We start from the raw sequence: 21,682 nt of genomic DNA, 5'->3' as shown, positions 1-21,682 counted from the left end.
CCATATTCATATGAAATATGACCACATACCTGGGCCACCGAGAGACAGGTAAGTGAAGTGCGGCATTATTAAGCGTTCGCTAAGTTACATTTAATGAGCGAACATGAGCTTAAACTATTTGTTTTTTCTCCCCAGCTTTTTCTTCGGGCATTCAGCAACGTACGTGAAGGCAATGAGAAGTGGCAACATTATACATGACACGTTCCTGGAATGGTAACGTTAAGCACAAGTGACACAACGCCATCATGCCTGTGTGAACTGGTCCTCTGTGTGTCTACATGTCGTTACATGTTGCAACACGCAGCTTGTCGCCTTTATGTGGAACTTGTAGAAAACACAAATACTCGCACACAGCTGGGCGGAAGTAAACGCCAAAACACGAGATCTCGATTAAAAAAATACAACTTGTGTTGTATCCACACATGTAGATTGATAGTTAAATATTCAATGACAACCGCAAACGTGTATTATTATATTTTGACTTGAGTTTATCTTGCAGTACAACCACAACAACTCTTTGGTTGTACTGCGCCTGCGCCACTGCACTAAAATAAGGTAAGGTAAGGTAAGGGCAAAGTTCAGCTTCAGGAGTCCGAAGCTGACCTTTTCCCTGTTTGTGCCCTGTGAAGCTTCTTCCAACAATCTTTGTGACTTACAGCTGTTCTATTCTAAAGCCTTGCTTTAACCACGTCACTTTTAAGTAATAGTACGTCATAATGTCATTTGAGGGGACTTTACATTTCACAAAAGCTGTAGAGTAAAACCATTTGTGTGACAATGTAAAACACGCATGTTCTAGGTTCTCCCATCAGGTCCACACGCTCTTGCTTTTTGCAGCATACCTTCATGATGCCAATCATTAAAATGTAATCTACAGGGCGGAGACCTATGGGCCTGTTTGCAGGCAAAATCTCTTGCATTATGTTCTAATCCTTGTGACCAGCCCAGAGGGAACAAAGGTAAAGTTGCATAAGCATTGTACAATAAGCAGTATGAAAGTGCACAGATACACAGATGGTCCTGCTAGAAACCCTTGCATATTTGCTAATATAAAGAAAGGAACACACCCTGATAATGTTTGCAGCTAAAACAACGTGTCTTTTAATGTTCCCTCCTTGGCTCTGTTTCAGGAGGTCCTGATGTCCCCAAAGTATCCTAAAGATGGATTCTTCTACAAACAAATCTTCAACCTGTTTGGTCAAAGGTAGTTCATCAGACGCTAGATTAGTTCTACTTTTCTTTCTGCATATGTCATACAAGTTGTTTGGCCTAGGAGCAATAAAGCAATGATAATAATAACACATGTATATTTGTGATGCTGTCAAAATGTTGAATTCCTGACGTGACAACAGGTTGGAGGTACATGAATTGTGTCAGTCCACTTCTGTCTCTTTGCCAGGTTCCTAGGTAATGGCCTGGTCACAGCGCAGGACCATGAACTGTGGTATAAACAGCGCCGCATCATGGACCCTGCATTCAGTAGCCTGTGAGTGATTCAGTCATCACAAAGAGTCACAAGAGAGTATCGGCTCAACATTTATTTGACGTGCAGTGTTTGTAATCTTTGTAGATTCTTGCAGAATTTCTGCTGAGCTTAACAGTCCGCTGTCTAAAACAACCTTTTATTTCCAGGTATTTGAGAGGTCTAATCGGCACCTTCAATGAGAGGGCAGAGAAACTGATGACTACACTTTCGGATGTCGCTGATGGCCAGAGAGAGGCCAGCATGCTCCACCTAGTCAACGTTTTTACCCTTGATGTCATTGCTAAGGTATTCAATTTAGTTTATTTTGTATAGCCCAGAATCACAAATTTGCCTCTGAGGGCTTTACAATCTGTACACATAAGACATCCCTGTCCCAGGACCTCACATCAGATCAGGAAAAACTCCCCCAAAAAATTGAAAAAACACTTTCAAAGGGGAAAAAAGGAAGAAACCTTCAGGAGAGCAACAGAGGAGGATCCCTCTATCAGGATGGACAGAAGTAATGTCATGTGACCAGAATGAACAACGTAATAGAGTGAATTTCATTCTTACTGGTGCTCGGACCTTCCTCACAGTTTTCCTTAATCAGGTCGAGCACCCCCCGTGGTGTCCTGCCGAACAGCAGTTCAAAGGGAGAAAATCCCGTGGAGGCCTGGGGAACCTCCCGCACTGCAAACAGAGAATCAAGCCATTTATCCCAATTACATTAATCATCATTGATACATTTACGGATCATGGACTTTAAGGTCTTATTCAGACGCTCCACCAGACCGTTGGTCTGTGGGTGGTAAACACTGGTCTGAATAGATTTAATGCCCAGCGACCCGTAAAGTTCTCTCAGTGTACGTGACATGAACTAGGTGCCCTGGTCAGTCAGAATCTCTTTCGGGATTCCGACTCGGGAGATGACCTGAAACAGAGCCTGCACGACACTCTTTGCAGAAATGTTGCGCAACGGCACTGCCTCCGGATATCATGTTGTGTAATCCACCAGGACTAACACGAAGCGATATCCGCGTGCGCTCCGGTGAAATGGCCCGATGAGGTCCATGGTTATTCGCTCGAACGGCACCTCCATTAATGACAGAGGATGCAAAGGCACCCTCGGAATGGCCGGGTGGTTCACCAATTGACACTCCGGGCAAGACGCACACCAACGGCGCACATCCCCCCGGATGCCCGGCCAATAAAATCGGGTCATTATCCGGTCCAGTGTTTTTTCATATCCCATGTGACCAGCCATTGGGTTATAGTGAGCCGCCTGGAAAATCAGTTCCAGGCGGGTTTTTGGCACCAGCAACTGGGTGTTCTATTGACCTGTCTGGGTGTCACGACTCACTCTGTACAGCCTGTCCCTAATCAATGAAAAGTGCGGATATGACTGCGCTGCATTAGGGCGCAGCAGCTGACCATCAACTCGTATCACTTGGTCAAAGGCCGACCGCAGAGTGTCATCACGAGACTGCTCAAGTGGAAAATCTTCCATGGAGTGGAACTCGGGAGCCGGTGGAGTCTCCACGGGAGGCTCCGCCGGTTCCCCCTCCCCGTCTGCAGTGTCGGACAACCTCGCGTTGCCACTGAGCACAGCGCACATATCACATGACCCTGTCTGCCGTGACCGCACCCCCGCTGCCTGACCCATAAATTTATTAAACCCTGGCCAATCAGTTCCCAAGATTAGAGGGTGCGTAAGGCGGGAACTAACCGCAACCTTCATGTTATGCTTTTTCCCCTCGTGTCTAATCTCAAGTGACACTATGTCATAGGACCCCCTGTGGGTTGGGAAGGGTGCCGGTGTTTGCTGTGGTCGGAGGATCGGTTGACCGGGCCGGGGGTGCCGACCGTGGGGTCGGTATTGACTGTGCTGCGAGTTGTGGTGGGAGCCGGCCGGGCTGAAGTCAGTGCGCGACTGCTGGCCCCCTCCCCACCGGAATAAACCGCAAGGTGGTCCTCCGCCAGGGTGATGGCGGTCTCCAGCGCCATCGGGCGGTGGCAGCGGACCCATGCCGACGTCTGGGCCGGCAGCCCCTCCACAAACTGCTCCAGGACGATCTTCTCCACCACCCTCTGCACCCCTCCTGGGCTCCCGAGCTGCAGCCATCTGGTCGTGGCGTCCCTCAGCCGCTGCGCGTACGCAAAGGGCGGTCATCGGGTCCCAGCATTGCCTCACATCCGCCGGTGGCAGCCCAAGGGCCGCTGTCTGCGCCTCCCCAGTAAGAAGAGGCAGGAGCCGGACCGCCCACTCCTCCGCCGGCCAGCCGTACGCCTCCGCCATTGCCTCGAATGTCTCTAAGAAGGACTGAATGTCGTCCGCCGCCGTCATCTTGTGCAGCGTCACCCCCGCCAAGGTGGAGGGCTGCAGCTGCCCGGGCGGTGAGCTGTTCAAGGGCGTGAGTCTGCCTCTCTGCCTGAGCCTGGAGCGCCTCCAGGAACTGCCGGTTTAACTGCGCCTGATCCCGCTGCGATCCCACCCAGCATCTGTCCCAGCACAATGATCGGCTGGGTCGGCAGATCTGGGTTTTGCTCGTTCCACTCCATGTGCTTTTTTTTTAGAGGGGCCCCACGTTGGGTGCCAGTGTAATGTGGCCTGTTACTTCCCCGAGTTTCCCCCCCCCCCCAGCACAAAGGACACCAGCAGACCGTAATATCGCTTGGCAACGGTTTTATTTGGAACTGCACTATCCAGCTACGACGCTCTGTCAGACTGCGTTTCTGGCTCCTCTCTCCCGCTCCTCCGTCCATCCTATGACTTCTCTATAGAAGTCATAGGATGGACGTAGGAGCGTAAAACACGCAATCCACTCCAGCTGAAGCCAATTAGGCCTCATCCCCGGCACCTGTTCCCTGAGCCGCTCCTCCCCTCCCCCTCTGCAGCTGAGCCTAACCACGCCACCACAATGAGCATTTTGCTATGTCTCTTGTAGTGTGTTCCAAAAAGGTTTCTTTGCATGTGATAAGAGCATCGACAAAACATGACAAAACTAATCATCTAATCAATCTTGTTTTGCTGATAACCCTCAGGTTGCTTTTGGTGTGGATTTAGACCTGCTGAAGGAAAGGTCACTTTTCCCTAAAGCCGTCCAGACGTGTCTGAAGGGGATGCTCTGCACTGTCAGAGACGGCTTTTTTAAGGTAGGACTTCACAGCGAGTTGCTATGGCGTTACTGTGGTGACAATATGATTAACTGTGTCGGATCCTCAAATCTGGCATCTCCAGTACAACCCAAGGAACAGAGCGTTCATCAAAGAGGTGAGGGAAGCTTGCCACCTGCTGCGCACAACTGGAGCTCATTGGATTCAGGACAGGAAGACTGCCATAAAAAACGGCGACGACGTACCCAACGACATCCTCACACAGATCATCAAGACAGCTGGCAAAGGTTATGGTCCCTACAGTTCAGATTGATTGACTGATTAGATTACATAAGACAACAAGTTCAACATTCCTCAGTTATGACCTGTGCAAACACTAGTTCACATGATATATATATTTTAAACTGAGAAGAATTGTATAGCCAACCAAACAACTACAAGCATCATCTTCTCAACATTGATTCGAAATATGAGATCTGCAGAACAGAACTGCAAGGTTAAGCTCTGACCTGTTCACAATCACATGCAGTAAATAGAATATATTAAATTGTACATTAAGATGACTGGAATACTGGTTTAGTTGTTTAACTCTATTGTCCTATTATTCCAGAGGAAAGCATGACTGAAGAAGATGAAGAGTTGATGTTGGACAATTTTGTGACTTTTTTCATCGCGGGTGAGTTTGTGTGGTTTCTGCTGCCAGGTGTAAAATGATCCTTTTTGGCAGATTGCAAACGATTCACTAGCATAGATGTGAATTCTGGAGATTTGGAATTGAATTTGACTTTTCAAGCATATCGGCATAGTTATTTACAAAAATGAATATGCTCTTCTATAAAAAATGTCTGTCTGTGTTTTATTATTATTATTATTATTATTATTATTGTTGTTATTATTATTATTACCGTAAAAGTCGGGTTACAAGCCGCTACTACGTTCGGTGGGTGTCCCCGCTAGTTCCCAGCTGTAGCCAGCTAGCGCTGCTGCTAGTTCCCCGCTAACATCTGCTAGCTCTGCGCTAGCTCTCGCTAGTTCCCCGCCAACCACCCAAGGTAGCGGGACCAACCCCGGCTCGACGCACGACTCGGGCAGAGGGGACGTGGGCAGTAGCAGCAGCAGCGGGGAGCTAGCAGCAGCAGCGGCGAGCTAGCAGCAGCAGCGGGGAGCTAGCAGCAGCAGCGGGGAGCTAGCAGCAGCGGGGACAACCACCGAAGGTAGTAGCGGCTTGTAACCCGGCTTTTGCGGTACCACTTATATTTCAGTCCTTAATTTATTGTGTTTTAAGATGAACTGTTCTTTGAAGCCCCACTTTTTGGCTGGAGAGGAATTTCACTTTACTGTGTGTTGTTAATCCACATTTGCTCCATTTTGAGGTAATGTTTTATCATTTTAGGCCACGAAACAACCGCTAATCAACTGGCCTTTTGCATCATGGAACTTACACGACTTCCGGATGTACTGGAGAAGTAAGAACTGATAATGCAGCACGAAACCGTTAAATAATGTAGCTTTTGAATAGTTTCTTCAGTTGTGTTTTCATTTGTCAGAGTGAAGAAAGAGGTGGATGATGTCATTGGGATGAAACAGGACATCACGTATGATGATCTGGGGAAAATGATCTACCTCTCACAGGTGCATATCGTAAAGTTAGGAAAAAGATGGTTTAGCTCTTCAGAAGTGAAGATTGTTGTGAATCCATTGTGCAACTTACCCAGTTATTCATTCGCTGACTCAAGTTAGCCTAAATATAAATCTGTGGATGACACGCTAAACCAAAACCTCATCTCTGCAATTCTGCTTTGATGTGCTCAAATCAGAATTTTAAGTAATTTACCCAAGATGTGCATCCCGCTGTGCCCTCCCCCAGGTGCTCAAAGAGACTCTGAGGATCTACCCAACGGCTCCAGGCACATCTCGGGATGTACTGGAAGACATTGTCATTGACGGTATCCACATACCCGGGGGAGTCACATGTTTTGTAAGTCGTGCACTTTTGAGTTGGTTTCTACCCAAAACGGTATATCACTTGTCTCAACTTTATATACATAGAGAATACTGGCAAAGCATAACAAAAAGTTGCTGCTATCAATATGTTCAATTCATTCTTTTGAAATTCAGTTCAGTTCCTATGCGAGTGGGAGAATGGATAAATTCTTCAAGGACCCGCTGACATTTGATCCAGACAGATTTCACCCAGATGCACCCAAGTAAGAGGCATACAATGTTCACACAATGCCACGTTTTATTTGAAGTCCTAACCTGTCAAACTACTGATCATTGTCCCAGATCAAAGGAGGAGTATGGTGTGCATTAATGGAGTCTGTCTCGTATCTGTTTTACAAGGCCTTATTACTGCTACTACCCCTTTGCTCTCGGCCCACGATCATGCCTGGGAAAGAACTTTGCTCAGGTGGGTGGCTGACGGTCATAAAGAATCAACACACACAACACATGCAACTAACTCAATTGTCTATTGCAGATGGAAGCTAAAGTGGTTATGGCCAAGCTGCTCCAGAGGTTTGACTTCACCCTTTCCCCTGGACAGACCTTTGACCTCCAGGACTGTGGTGCGCTCAGGCCGAAGAGTGGAGTGGAGTGTTCTGTTAGACACAGGAAAAACGAGAAATAGGTGTTCACATACCATTGCATTATAACATAAGCAGAAACCATAATGGTTCACGTGGTGAAATAGGGTTATTTGGTTGCTTAGAATAGCTCACTGCAGTGTCTCCTGCCTCAGCCAAAAGTCTCTTACGCTGCTCTTACTAATTGTTTATTTAGCCTTTTATAAAGTATAAAGTATCAGCTGTGCTTGTTTTATGATTATAAACGGTGTATCCACAAGCAGTGATAAAGATGATAATTATACCTAACAATAAGGAGGATACGGGAAAACTAAATAACTACGTTAAGTATCATTAGCGCTTTAATCTTGCTGGAACTGCTCCAGCATACTGAGCTTCTAAACTAGTTCTGTGCCATTAACGCTAATATAAAAATGACGAATAAACAAATATGCTGCATGTCTGAAGCATGTCTGTCTTATCTGCTTTGTTTTACACTTAAATAAACGATGATTCATTCAATGTGTGAGATTTTTTTTTTTAAAGCGCTCAATCTGCCTTTTTGTGTCTTTTACCTGTTGAGCCCTAGGGTCCCCCAATCAGGGGACCCTTTTATATCAGGAAAATCAAGAAAATATCATTAAGAAAAAACATATTAGGTATCAAATTAAAGATAAAAATCAGGGCTACAATAATATATAATCCCGATGTACAACCTCTAAACTCAACTCTAACAATAAATAGGATTAGGGGTTAGGGCTTAAAGGGCTATGCTAGTGTCCACACGGGGGCGCTGTGACCTTGCAAATAAATGTCCAAAGCACCTTTTTTAAACTACAGTTTCCTGCGAATTAACAGTGACAAGTTGTCACATATTTAAGCTTTCATCGAACAGTCTGAATGCGTGTAAAAGAAAAGCTCAACACAAGTACAAGTGCTTGTTTTTTCTCACGGAAACCGTTTTCGTGGGTCCTCGTCGTACTGTCTCTTTAAGAGAGCTGAGCGTCGCGAGCCTCCTCTACCTGCTGCTTTCCCGCGTCTTGATTGGCCGTCTTGGCCCAAATCCTCTTGAATGATTTCAAACCCGAGTGTTTGGAGAAGAGGAGGAGGAGGAAGAAGAGGAGGAGGAGGAGGAGGAGGGTGTCCGCTGCTAACGCCAAGCTGCCGAGGAGAGTCCTCCGTCCTCTCAGCGAAGCGGCTTACCGAGCTGCACCGCGTTCAAGAGAGCAGCGCTGGCTACTATTGAGTTCACGCGACGTGTTCACCTCTCGGCGGTTGGGTTTTAAGCTAGCAGCGCGCGCCATTCCTCTGGCATTCTGCGGCTCTCCGGGTGAAGGAGCGACGGCACAAGATGGGACGCGGTAATCGATTTTAAAATCCAAGGCTTCCTTTTTTATTGACGGGATGTGAGTACCAGCAGTTGTTTTTCCTAGTGAGAACATTCAGTTGCCAAATCGTAGTATTTTTCATTAGGTGGGCATCACGGTACTTAATATTTTGGACAATGTACTCGTATTTGAATACAACCCCGCAGCTCAAGCTTGGATAAATTAGTGTTTCACCTTTTTTATTTCCAAGTCACCGTTTCCACGAAGTGAGACTCGCAGTCATGGCTAAGAACCCGTCCGAGGGACCCCAGGAGGAGCTGAGCCAGCTCACGGACGAGGAGGTGCTGCGATGCAGCAAAGAGGAGCTGGTGCGGAGGCTCCGGAGGGTGGACGGCGAGAAGATGAACTTGATGATCGATCACGGCAACATGATGAAAGACATCAACCGGCGGCTGCAGTTGCACCTGCACGAGATCCGCAGCCTGAAGGAGGTCAACCAGAAGCTGCAGGACGACAACCACGAGCTGCGAGAGCTCTGCTGCTTCCTGGACGACGACCGGCAGAAGGGCAAGAAGCTGTCCCGAGAGTGGCAACGCTTTGGCCGGTACACCGCCAGTGCCATGTGGAAGGAGGTGGGCGCCTACATGATGAAGCTGAAGGAGCTGGAGGCCAACCAGGACACGGTGCTGAGGGAGAACTCTGAGCTGAAGGAGATCATCCTCATGCTGGATGAGGAGAGGAACGGAGCGGGGTCCAGGAGCTCCATAGACAGTCAGTCCAGTTTAACCAACCTGAACGGGGGCACGGGCACGGTCAGGGATGTTGGGGATGGGAGTAGCACGTCCAGCGCAGGCAGCGCCGGTAGCCCCGACCACCACAACCACCTACACAAGCCCACCTCGGAGAACAGTAAGGTGGGCACCACTACAATAAGGAGGTCCATGGATGACCTGTCGGCGCCGCACCATCACAGGAGCATCCCCAATGGACTTAATGGTGAGTAGACCCTCGCCCCTGCATGTGGAAACACACCTGCCTGGTGTCACCTGCAGGGAGACTCAACACAGGCCCACTAGACTCACATCCTAGAGTCCAACCAGGCCTGACACTACACATTGGTGAAATGCCCTTTCATTTTATTGCCATCTTTCAGACCAAAAGTTATCCCTGATTTGAAAAGATCTCCAGATAAGAAACACAATTTTATGCTTTTTTTTTTAAGCCTCTTGGAACTGTTGATTTCTTATACTTCTGTGTGATTTTTGAGCTCTCAAAAGTGTCTGATCCGCCTCTTCGTTTCCCTCCTCAGAGATAAAACAGTCAGGATGTGATTGCACTGACAACATATGCTGATCAAAATCGCTGTGAAGGATTAACATGGGGGGGGTTGGCTTAACCTCACTGTAATGTCTTGATTAGGGTGATTATAACACACACACACACACACACACACACACACACACACACACACACACACACACACACACACACACACAGACATGCACACACGGTATTCTTAAGTGGCCTTTTCAGTCCCATGTACCCCATCATTTGAATCGGTACTGATTTAGGTCACTGCCCTTGTGGTCCTTAAGGAAGAGGATTTATCTTAATGGCTTTTAGAAGGGGGGCTCAAGCAAATAGATTATTTTTGGAGATCTTTTGCTGATTATCATTGTTGCCTTTTGGTTGTGGATGAGCACTCATGTCTGCTTTTGAAATGCATGGCGTGGGACCAGAAATCAATGTCCCAGTGTTAAGACCTAAATACACGGCTGAAAGCTTCGAGCTGGGATGAAAATGCCCTGATGGAACAGGAGGACACTAAGCCTCGTTTAGCTAGCACATGGGCTGATAACTCGCCACGATCTGTTTGGCAAGGGAAATAAATTCTGTTTCATGGGAGGGGAAAAAAATCCTCGACCCAGTTTAAACTTCATCATTATCATTTTTATCTCGATTTACAAGCAGCAGGTCAAAACAAGCAACTTCAAAATCCGATCACATCGGTCACATGTTATCCATCGGACATTGTAGACTCAGAACTGTGAAGGTGACAAATGCAAAAGCATGGAAATGAGCATGAGTGAGAGCCGAGGCAGCCCTTAATCCAGAAACACTCCCATTTCTGGGCAGTGTTTGGCTGTCATTATGTAACATCATATTGTGTCTGCAGCGGCCCAGCACCTCTCTTAAGCTGCCGTTTCTCCTAATGTGTGTGACATTGTGTGCCCCTGAGGCTCTGACAATAATGCACAAATACCCCCAACACACAAGCAGCTAGCAGGGGGCGGACCCACTACACTTGACAGGTTCATCATTTCATTGTTAAAACCAATGCTTTGGGAATAAGATTGATGCTATCTGGTCCTAAACAAAGCTACGCATCACACATCTTTCCAGCTTTTACATAATTGCAAACAACTCCACATGGAAATAAACAGAACTACTGTTGTAATTGCCTAAGATATCAATCAATATAAATGACAACAAAGCAGGATGACTGTACCCACACGTGTTTGCTTGGATAGGAGTTTAGTTGCTCGCAGGTCGACACACGCTCCTACGGGTCTGACTAGTAAGACAATTCTTCCCCCCACAGATTTACTCTACTGGCTGTGTTGTGCGGTCTGCAGGTGGCTTTATTAAATACTGTGGAGATGCCAGAGTGTCTCCTCCTGGGCATTTAGGAGACAAGCTTGATGATTACCGCTCAAGTGCTAAATGAACAGCATCTGTCCGGTTGCCACACACACACACACACACACACACAGATGGGAAGAAGTAAAAAGGAGGAGGAGGAGGAATGTGTTTGGTGTCCCAAGAGTATAATAGACCAGTTGGTTGAGCTAGAAGTGTGTGTGTCATCCTATTTTCAGTCAATTCAAAATTGTCTTCTTCTTTCTGGCAAATGAAAATCTAGAAGTCTGTCTCTTTAGAGGCACTGCGAGAGGAGTGTATGAAAGGGGCCCCAGCAAAAGGCCGTAAGGAGTTGGCTGGAGGAGGGGGGGGGCTGTTGGAGGGTCTATTGAGCTCAGAGGAGGTTGGTTTTAGGAGACATCATGCTGTCTGCATAATTGATTTTTGTTTTGTGTGCGTTGACGTTTGGTGGTCTGGAACCCAATTCCAGTCGCAGACTGCCTGAAACCTGACGCCGTCATGGAGCGCTTACCCGATAGTGCCACACAGACGGCGTATAGCTGTGTGAGATTAAGACAAAGTGCTGCTTTGACATTGTCCAGATGAGCTGAAAAGATCCTCCCTGCAATAATGCTTGTTGACCTTTTAACAGACCCTCACACATTCTCCTGGCCTCTAGCTGCTAAATGGCTTTAAAGCAACACTGGGCCTCATGCACAAATCCGTGATTCATCAGTGTTTTCTTACCTAAATGTTTTTCCTACTTTTCAAGTGCTACAGACCAATACGTATGCACAAATGATGACGGCTCAACCGGCTCTCTTTAATGAAAGGCACCTTCTAACCTTTTGATATTAGAGCTAGTGTTGTGGAGGTGGAGGATTGGCTGTGTTTGTGGGTAATGACTGGTTCAAACGGCACATCATTAGAGAGATGAACTGGAACTGTATGGAAAGTGTGCATAGATTGAGATATGTTTAATGATGCAGATATCGGCGCAGCTGCAGAGACAATAACCGGCTACATTAATTTGTGTGGACAATGTACTTGCTAAAAAGGACATAATTGTGGACTCAAACAATAAACCATTCATAACGAAAGGAATGCATTTAGAAATAAGGGCCAAGTGGAACTAAAAACGCTACAAAAGGAACTTAATCAGTTGCTAAATAAGGCCAGGAGACAACAATAGGACATTATTGAAGAACATTTTACCACTATGAACTCTGAAAAAACTTTGCGATTCAATGAAAGTTATTACCAATATGGAACCAAGCAAAAGACATGTTTATTTTACTGAAGACTTGCAGAAAGCAAACGTACTGAATGACTTCTACCTCGGCTTCCGAACCCAGAATCTCTCCTATCAGTGCAGCGTCTCAGACTCTCACAGACGACTTGAGTACAAGGCCTGAGGTGCAGAGCTGCAAGGTGCAGCTACTGTTCCGTGAGTAAAACATCCAGCGGACCAGACGGGATCCTGCCTGCCTCTTAAAACCTGCCTCCAGCCTGGGGTCCCCTCTTTCAGCACTCTCTGGACTCACACACTGTCTGCATTATGAGGGAAAAACTGTTATCACTTCAGTTCCAAAGAAGTCTTGTCCGGTTAGAACAATAATTATAATATATTGTGTCTTTACTGAAAACTGAAGTAAACTCAGAGCTGGAAAAAACGTTGCAGTTTTCTTACAGACAGTGAAGAAGCACAGAGGATGCAGTTGGTTGTATCATCCACTTAGTCCTTAGACACTTGGAAGATAGTAAGGCATATATATGCATGTTTGCTTTTTATTGATTTTAGTTCAGCTTTTATTACTCTTCTTTGTTGACTGGTGTGATGCTCACCACCTCATTGTGAATGTGAAACTGAGGAGAGGATATTTGACCCAAAGTCCATTGGTGACCATTCAGTGTACCCAAAAGTCCACGTTGACACACGTTCTATGCGTGCATATGAATTGTGATGCTAGCAAGTGTATTGTGTAACGCAGCGGCTTGGAGCCAAAGACAGAGTTTCCTGCGGGACAATAAAGTATATCTTATCTTATCTATGCTGTCGGAAGAGGAGCTGATTACTGAGCAGCATGATGTGAATGCCTTGCAGTATAATCATTACAGTCCTACATGTCTGATTAAGTTAGTTTTGCAAATGTTGCGATGCTGCTAGCTCTGTATTTAGCCAAACAGGTCTGTGCTGCAGACCGGCTGCTAACAGCTGGCAGGAGGAGAACTACGTTTCACTCAACAACGTTGCCCATTTCAACATTTATTGTTCCCAATGTAGCATTTTGACTGATGGGACAACCGCATGAGGCATTCCAGAGTTTACTCGTGTCGAGTCCTGCATTTAGTGAAGGGTTTCAGTGCAGCAGTCCTTTCCTTCACTCATGTGTGAAGAGGCCAGTGAGATGTTAAGTCAGGTCGACTTCATTTGACTTCCTTAAAAGTTTAAACACACATTTTGCGGTGAAATCAACTTAATTCTAACGTTATCGCCACAATCAGTGGCTTGGCTGGCAAGTATCGGTATGGAGTTATTCACCTTGAGCTCAACTTGGGTGAACTTTGACCTCCAAATACACGCTTTAAGCTCCCTTGATAATGCCGTCATTTGGCCAGGGCTGGTTCATGTGCAGCCCCTCGCGACTGCACATGCTCCATTTTCGTTCCACGCTCCAGTCCTGGAGCTGGTTTAGCCCCAAAAAAAAGCAGCAAATGACAACGTTGTTTTAAGGAGAGGTTGTAAGCAGAGAGCCTCCATTACACACATTTAAATAATTTGTTTTTACTGGAATACAAAGAGCCAAATGGCAAATGACAAACAACATTATGGTGCTTTCTGCTACCGACTGGAATGAAGTGTGGTTGCGGAAATGCAGACCTACGTGGACACTCAATGGTAGTGTGAATGGAAACTCCAGCGCGTGGCTGGTAGAGTCTGAGGCATTAGGGAATAGAAAGCTGCAGAGTTCAAAATGGAAGAAGCAATTGGCTTATTAGCCGCGTTGCACCATCCACCTTTTTAATTATCCGTTCACTAGTTGAGTATCAATTATTTAACAAAGTGGTGCGCAACCCGGAGAACAAAACGCCATCGGGGAGTAAACGGCACAGTACAGAGAAAATAGGAAAAAGCTCAGGGAGCTATTGTGAGATCCTGAAACCAATTTGTAGCATTAACCTAGAACAAATGATGTGCAGAAATTGGAAGCTGTCGCACAAATGTTTTTGTAATCTCAAAGAAGGAAGTCGGGCAGGAGGAGTTCAACAAGCAGTGCTCTTTCAGCCAGGAGACCCCGTGTGAAACTAGAGGTCAACGTTGATGTTTTTGTCGGGTAACTTGAGGACGTCCGTGGTTATTTGAACGCAAACGACGATCTTTTCCTGAACCTAACTAAGTAGTTTTCTCACCTGAACCGAACTGAGATTTGAAAAAGACCGTAACCAGCGGAAACATTGCCCGAGAGGCTGGTGTGTTAGCAGTTAGCTCCCCAGCTACAGCGTAGTCTACTACAGAGTAGTCGCCACATCACCAGGCTTCTAGAACCAAATATTTAGTGGACACATCAATGAATTTCACTGTGCCACTTCCTTAATAGTTCCCAGACCTCGTTGCCATGAGTCTGTCTGTCTCTGAAACCAGTCGGATAGGTTGGAGCATCACTGGAGATTAAGCACAATGCATTGATTTAGAAGACTGTCTGCACAGCCCTCCTACATGTGTGGTAATGTTTCCTATGTTCGGCACTTTGTTGAGTCACCCTGTAAAACAAATTAGGCTCAAATGAGTGTGTGTGTGTGTGTGTGTGTGTGTGTGTGTGTGTGTGTGTGTGTGTGTGTGTGTGTGTGTGTGTGTGTGTGTGTGTGTGTGTGTGGCGGCGGCACAGTGAGCAGGAACTCTTCTCCTTTCTGATTGAGAGGCTTTTCTCTGTCTCGCTCCTCCTTTTTCTTTTACTCTTGGGGAGTGACGTGACCTGAAAACTCACATTGAAACTGTAGAACCGTGTGTGTGTGCGCGCGCGCGCTTGTGTTTCTTCACGGTAAGGCAAATTGGGCAGTGCCTTGGTGAAGCATTTGGTCTTTTTCCCTCTGCGCTGAATTATCAATACACTTTAATAGTCAGATTATGCTTTTTTTTTTTAGGGTACTGTCTTGATCTAAAATATCTATTGGGGTCACTCTTTATGAGGAAAAAGATCAAAGCCCCTGTTTTTAAATCACTGCAAAATCTTAATGGCTAGTTTATTTGCTTCAAAGAATCCCATGCTTTCAGGATCCTCTGTTTTTTCTCTCTCACGTAAACAATCAATCAGCAGAGAATGGGCCTGTAATCTCTGTGAGTTCCTTTCTGGTTTCAAATGAAACTGGAGGATCAACAACACAATGGTGTGTTCCTCTCGCTGCGGTTTCAAGTCATTGTGAAGCGTTTCTGTGGGGCTTAAAAGGCATCTGAGCAGGAATAGGATGTTTCTGTCGCTGCTATCCTGTTTGTCCACTCAGATCTGTGTCCGTGCTCCAGGAAGCTGACTTGTCTTTAGTAACCTCACCCTGTGACTGTACTTTTCTTACAAAGGGCAGCAACTCCCAAAAAAAAGAAGAGGATAAATAACTGTCACTGTTGGTGACTAAACTGAAGCTACAGCTCTAGGATTATTAGAACGATAAAGAGGATGGCATTTGGTCATGTTTAAACATGTAGTCAAGAGTGTAACCCTTTTTCAAAGCTACTGCTACAAAGGAAAATGTACAATATGCTTTAGTGTTACGTTTTCTGGTTTGCAAATTACTCCCAAAAACATATACAATTGGACACTTTTACATTTTCTTTCATTCACTTCATCAGCTTTCCTGCTCTGTTTGAACTCTCTGGCTCGTGTTTCTCAGCACCGTGTCTGCCTGTGGGAGGCCTGGTCGGCTGATAACACAGATATTGGAGTAGAAACACACACACACACACACAGAGGAGAGATTGTGTGAAAGAGCCACAGGGGAACTCTCAGCTGTGTACTGTCAATGAAAAGCCAGCCTGTCAGGACGCCCCACATTCCTGGATGAACAAAAGAGGAAGTGGGTCTCTCTCCTCTGAGCGACACAGCAGGAATGTTACTGCATGGGAAAGGGAAGCGGAAGATGAGACACCAAAGAAAGCGCTTGTGTCTGGGTCGCTCATTGATCTTTTACCTCCCCGTCCTCCCTTACCCGACACGCTTCACTTCATCCGGTCTTTCCCTCCCTCTCCATCAGCATCCATTTCTCTGGGTTCCTGCTGTCCGATCCGCTGTCCGTTCATTCCCATCAGCACAGCACATAGCCGACAGAATGAGGTTATAAAGCCAGCATGAGCCTCGCACACACACACACACACACACACACACACACGCATACATGGACTCACTGTAAGATCTGATGCTAGGTCTTTTACAGGAAATGTTTAGTTGTGCCTGTGTGGTCAGTGACACACAACAAACGCTGTGTTATCAAGCCGATTTCTGCCACTTATCTCAGCCGTCCTCTCTCCGTGTCTCTTTCTGTCTACGCTGATTTTTAAATGATGTGGGTCTTTCTTTTCTGATCGTTGGGCTGCTGGAGGGGCTGGGTTGCTCTGTCGCCTAGGCAACAGCAATGATCAGTGGGGCGAGTGGACGGCGCCCACGCCTCGCCTCAGTCACTGAAGCAGAGGGGAGTAAGGGGGATGGGGATAGGTTTGGGCACGGTGGGCCTCAATGCTGGTTGACCCGTGCAGAAGGGTGTGTGTGTGTGTGTGTGTGTGTGTGTGTGTGTGTGTGTGTGTGTGTGTGCGCGCTCATTGTTTCCAAGTAACCTACTCAAAAGAAACAAACAGGGTGTGTTGCGAGTGACACACTCATTTTCACTTATGAACTATTAGCAAACCGGCTTTACTGTGAGATGTGGAAACCTCAATCCAACAGGAGTTATTTTAAGAAGCAGATAATTGTACCTCTCTGTCGAAAAACACATTTTCTTTTTGTTTTGGGGGAGAATATCTGCCGTTGAAAGTAACTGACATTTCACAGGATTTGCGTTTACGAGCTTCACACACTTGACACGTGACAAAGTGACTCACCAGCTGACGAACCGAAAACATAAGAGACCTTTTGATTCTGAAGGTTTAACAGATTATAAGCTCTCAAGTTGCCACTTGTTTAGCCATATTGCTGCATCGACGTTCTGCTTATGTTTACCTGCGTTCATTGATTTGCAACAGAATGCCCTATAATGTGTCATCCAGCTTGTTCTACGCCGTAAAAGGGACCGCCCTTCGCTCGTCCTCTGTCTCATTGTCAGCCTGTCCTTAACCTACTAAAGGTGATTTTAATGCGCGGTCCTGCTTCCTGGCACGGCCCTTATTGATCCGTGTCATCTGTCAAATCTAAACGACTGATAAAGATGCGAGCCAGAGGGGGGTTGGATAGGGTGGGTTCAGGTAGAAACGGGGACAAAACCCATCGGGGGGTTGCAGCCTAAACTCACACTCAGCGGTTTGATTCTGTCTGTACAACACACCCAGTGACCTTCAACAGAGGAGCAGTCCCAGGTTGGCCAAAGTCAGCAACTCCGAGACAGAACACCTCTTCATCAGCTCCTTTCGAGGCCTCGGAGGAACACGGTGTTCATCTGGATTTTCTGCCTGTCAGCTCTTTGTTTTTTGTGACTGTGACATTGGAGACCGGTGTCAGCACATGTCTTCACCTTGCTTGCATTTAGATAGTGCTGTCGCCTCACTCCTGCATGTAGTTTAACAGTTATAGATTGTTTTCTCTGGTGCTTAAAATGTGGGCACTGAGCCACTTTAGACGGGTCCCACATGGAAAGGCTCATTACGTTTCTATTTGATAGGCATAACTCCTCATTTTGAATTTGTGCACGTGTTTTAGCTGACTTTTAGCTGAAAATCTCTTGCAATAATGAAATATGGAAGCGCTTGATTGGTCTTCATAGCCACAGTTGCAACATAACTGCAGCGCCTGCAAAACATGTGAAACTTGTGGCGAGCACTCCAGATGCATGAGATAATGTGGAGTCGGCTGAAGCATCTGGAAGGAATTGTACAGTCTCCATATTGTTGCTCCATCCTCAGGAGGTTTTTGGAGTGGTTTCAGGTAACATTGCTCTGCAAATCTGGAGACTAATTTCCTCTTGCAGGCCAGTTTTTAGTGCTAAGACTGGACTGCGTTACTGTTTTGGTTTGGGATGGGTCTCGAGACAGACTTGTTCTAGGTACTCAGAGCCTGGATGTGTGTTGATACATTTGGATGATAAGAGATCAATCAAATGGTGTGTGTGCGGCTGTGGCCAGTCATGGAAATTAATGAATTAAATTAAATTAATATGTTCATTTATGCTGAGTTTGAAATAATGAATATGCTTTTAAAAGAAAGACTCAAATTATAAGCAGGCATACATACAGACATCTATATAAATGTTTATTCTTTTAATCAAACTATTGTCTCATTCATTTGTCATTTAAGTTTGACTGTATGCTTTTTTTTTTATGTTTTATTTTTCATGTATACACCGAGATTTCACTAAATGTTTGGTCATGGAAATTTGGTTTAAAGTCATGGAAATCCATTGGTCAAAATGTGTATGAACCCTGACATTTTTATTAAGTGCTGATAAGCAACTGTTAGCATGCTTAAATGCTAAACTAAGATAGTTAATAAGATAAACATTACCTGCCAAACATTGCATTGCAAATGAGAACATATTAGAAGTTAGCATTTAGCTCAAATCAGCGTTGTGCCAAAGTACAGCCTCAAATCTGAATCAAGATACGCTAATGAAGCAAACACTAGCGCGGCCACACCAGCCGAATAAATAATGTTGTAACACTCAGTTCCCTTGTGCTTTATTAGGTAAACTATACGAGAAGTGGGTGAGTCACATGGGGAGGTCAAAGGCCAACTTTGAAAACCTTCTGCAGTGAATACATCATACATATTCCCTCCCACATGAAACGTGTATTAAGAAAGATTCATCTGGGGTTTTTCCGTTTTTTTGTTCTGCCCTTGACAAATACTCTGTGACAATCTGATGGCTCCTGAAATTCCATCAGAAACATTAAGACCCCCCCACTTTACTGGGCCTCAGATTATAAGGGTAAGTCATTATTTATTTGAACTCCGCCAAGGACAGAGCCCTCGATTCCACCGATGCGGCGGACACAACCATAAAGCGCTTAAGTGAAAGCTGATGATCACAGGAAAATGCGAGCTCGCATAAAGAGTTTTTCTGGCTAAATCAATGACTGGCACCCTTGATGGATGAGAGTTAGAGGTCCAACTCCAAATGCACGTATTGGAGGTATTAATGTTCTTAAAATGAACTGCCCTCATACCCTTGAAGGCGGAATAGTTGCAAATTCCATACTCAAATGCAGTTTGGGAGTGCAAAAGGTTATTAAGTTAGATACAACTTTAAAGCACGGGCTGCTGCAAGGCTGCACTGTAGCATTATAATATGCTGTGATACCTGCAGTAGATGGAAATGGCACTGAAGCTGTGGCATTTTCAACGATGCCTGAAGGAGGTTAGACTGAGGAGTGAACCCCATGAACCCACCCAGGGCACTCATTGACAAGATGCTACACACACACGGCACGTAAAAGTCTCTCTGAAATCACACCCATTTTTTGGGATGTTTCCACTTGGACCTGTGGCGGTCCCTTGAGCTCGCCATCCCCATTTTGGATCTCAATGAGCAGCATGTTGAGTAACCAGGCCAGCCAAGAGGGATTTCAGGAGCTTTGTGTTCCAGCGTATCTCCCACATATCGCCTCTGTCTTGCTCGCTCTCCTCTCAGTCAACAAAAGATCTAAGGCGCTTTCACCCTTGATGTTGTAGTGCGGCCGAGGAGGGTTCGGAGGGGAGGGCTTCTCCTCTAAAAGGATTGGAAGAGCGCCGTTTGTCTGCCCACCACTGATTCAAATTCATGGCACGTAGCCCTGCGTATGATATGCACTGTTTGAACAGAGCTTAAACCTTAACAGTGTGAAGTGGCATGCACACTTAATGGAAGTGCCCTTATTCGGGTGCAACAGGGCGCCGTAACAGGAAGTAGAGGGATTCATGATGGGGAAGTTTCTCCTCGACGGTTGTTGAGGAGAACCTCTAAATGAAAGATGCAAGGTTGAAGATCCAGGAGCAACAGAGGACACTGCCGAGCACGCAGCTTCTCCTTGTGCTTGTTGCTAGGATACTATGCCCTTTTATTCAGTATTATGGGGTGTGCTTCACAGCGCTTTCTTCACACAGTAGCGCCTGCCTTTCTACTGTAGATCTCTTACCCTACTTTTGATACATTTCCTCTGTCAAGTTGTATTCTTTTTGTTGGAGAAACTTCCAAACAAGCTCAATCTGGTCTCAGAGCAATGCATTTAGATCCAGGACTCTTTGGTGGTTTTACTGGACTGTATATGGAGGGAGCCTGTCGCCATGTGCTTGGTAATTCTACCTCCTCATGCCACATATGGTGCAGTATTTGCACTTGGAACAATGTGAGCGGTTCCTTGCATAAGTTAATAATTGACTGCTGAATGAGAGAGTGGTATCATAAAAATAGTATGAAAGCAGAAGCATGGAACTGATTGGTGTCGATATCCTCTTTACCACAGTCGTGGCAGTGCAAAGGCTGACGGAGCTTTTCAAGGAGCCCACATCACTGGCCTTCAAGATGAGGACTGAGGAGAAGGGGTCTGAGAAATGATGAGAGCTAAGAAAAATGTGGAAGAGGGAGAGATGGGATTAGGAGAAATGTATGGCGGTCGGGGTTTATAGCGGGTTGGAAGAAACAAGTGAGCATGAGGAGGGGGGCGGAGGTGAAAGAAGCATAGATGAAGGAAAAGCAAAAAGAGCACAAAGGAAGACGGCAAAGCTGAAAATGGTCCATTCCTGAAACCTCAGCTGCTGCTGTGGGAGGTTAGGGTTATAAAAAAGCAACTCTGAAAGGCCATAAATATCACTGCACCTGCAGAGCGCTGAAAAAATGCACACTTCAGAGCAATGAATGAAGATTTGCCACCGACTTTTCATACTTTCCTTTTTCCGAGAAGTAAATATTTCAACAGAGAAATCCGTTTTGATCTCCACTCAAACAGCTGCCATTGCTGTACTTTACATTTGGACTTTTTAGTCTCCCAGTCAAATTATAATTTCTTTCCCCACCAGCCTTTTGGCTACACAAATAATTGATGTAAGAATCTTCAAGTCTTTTTACTCATGACTGATTCCTGACCCTCATCTATCAAATACTGAAGGAATTAATATTGTAGTCAGTGCTGACACTTTGGGTCTCCTTTATAAGTGATTAGGAGAGATTCCTAGATTGTAATGGTACAATAGACACACACAGGCAAACATACCGTACATCCCCTCCCAACATTCCAGTCAGCAGCCGATCCATCTAAGGCAACACTATCAAATCTGTGAGGAGGCGCTGCTTTTTTAGACCTCTATTTTACCTCCAACTTTGAGTTCCCGCTGATTAGATGTGTTGCTACCATCACACGTCTCAGTGGTGTTCCAAAACGGACTTATTTATAGTTTAGCTGT

General features: G+C 45.8%; 2 protein-coding genes across 2 annotated transcripts in view; both read left to right on the top strand.

Annotated features, from left to right (window-relative positions):
• The first annotated feature begins 716 nt into the window (after positions 1-716).
• On the top strand, positions 717-7,649 carry LOC306733463 (cholesterol 24-hydroxylase-like). The gene is made up of 13 exons (XM_079214705.1): positions 717-959; positions 1,131-1,204; positions 1,400-1,486; positions 1,633-1,771; positions 4,508-4,618; positions 4,704-4,866; positions 5,190-5,255; positions 5,973-6,045; positions 6,127-6,211; positions 6,447-6,557; positions 6,698-6,786; positions 6,923-6,989; positions 7,059-7,649. The coding sequence occupies exons 2-13, from the start codon at positions 1,140-1,142 to the stop codon at positions 7,206-7,208; spliced, it is 1,206 nt and encodes a 401-aa protein (XP_079070831.1). The 5' UTR covers positions 717-959; positions 1,131-1,139; the 3' UTR covers positions 7,209-7,649.
• Positions 7,650-8,752: 1,103 nt separating this feature from the next.
• Positions 8,753-21,682, top strand: part of ccdc85cb (coiled-coil domain containing 85C, b) — a gene marked incomplete at its 5' end in the record, with an annotated part of 36,906 nt that continues 23,976 nt past the window's right edge. Inside the window, one exon of the mRNA XM_079216068.1 lies at positions 8,753-9,467. Within this exon, the coding sequence (XP_079072194.1) occupies positions 8,753-9,467 (715 nt within the window). The remainder of the gene's footprint in view (positions 9,468-21,682) is intronic.

This window comes from Taurulus bubalis, assembly GCF_910589615.1.
Source record: "Taurulus bubalis genome assembly, chromosome: 3".
In the NCBI taxonomy this organism is placed as follows: Eukaryota; Metazoa; Chordata; class Actinopteri; order Perciformes; family Cottidae; genus Taurulus; species Taurulus bubalis.
The sequence above is the reverse complement of the archived record's forward strand: the minus strand, read 5'-3'. Positions and strand labels throughout refer to the sequence as shown.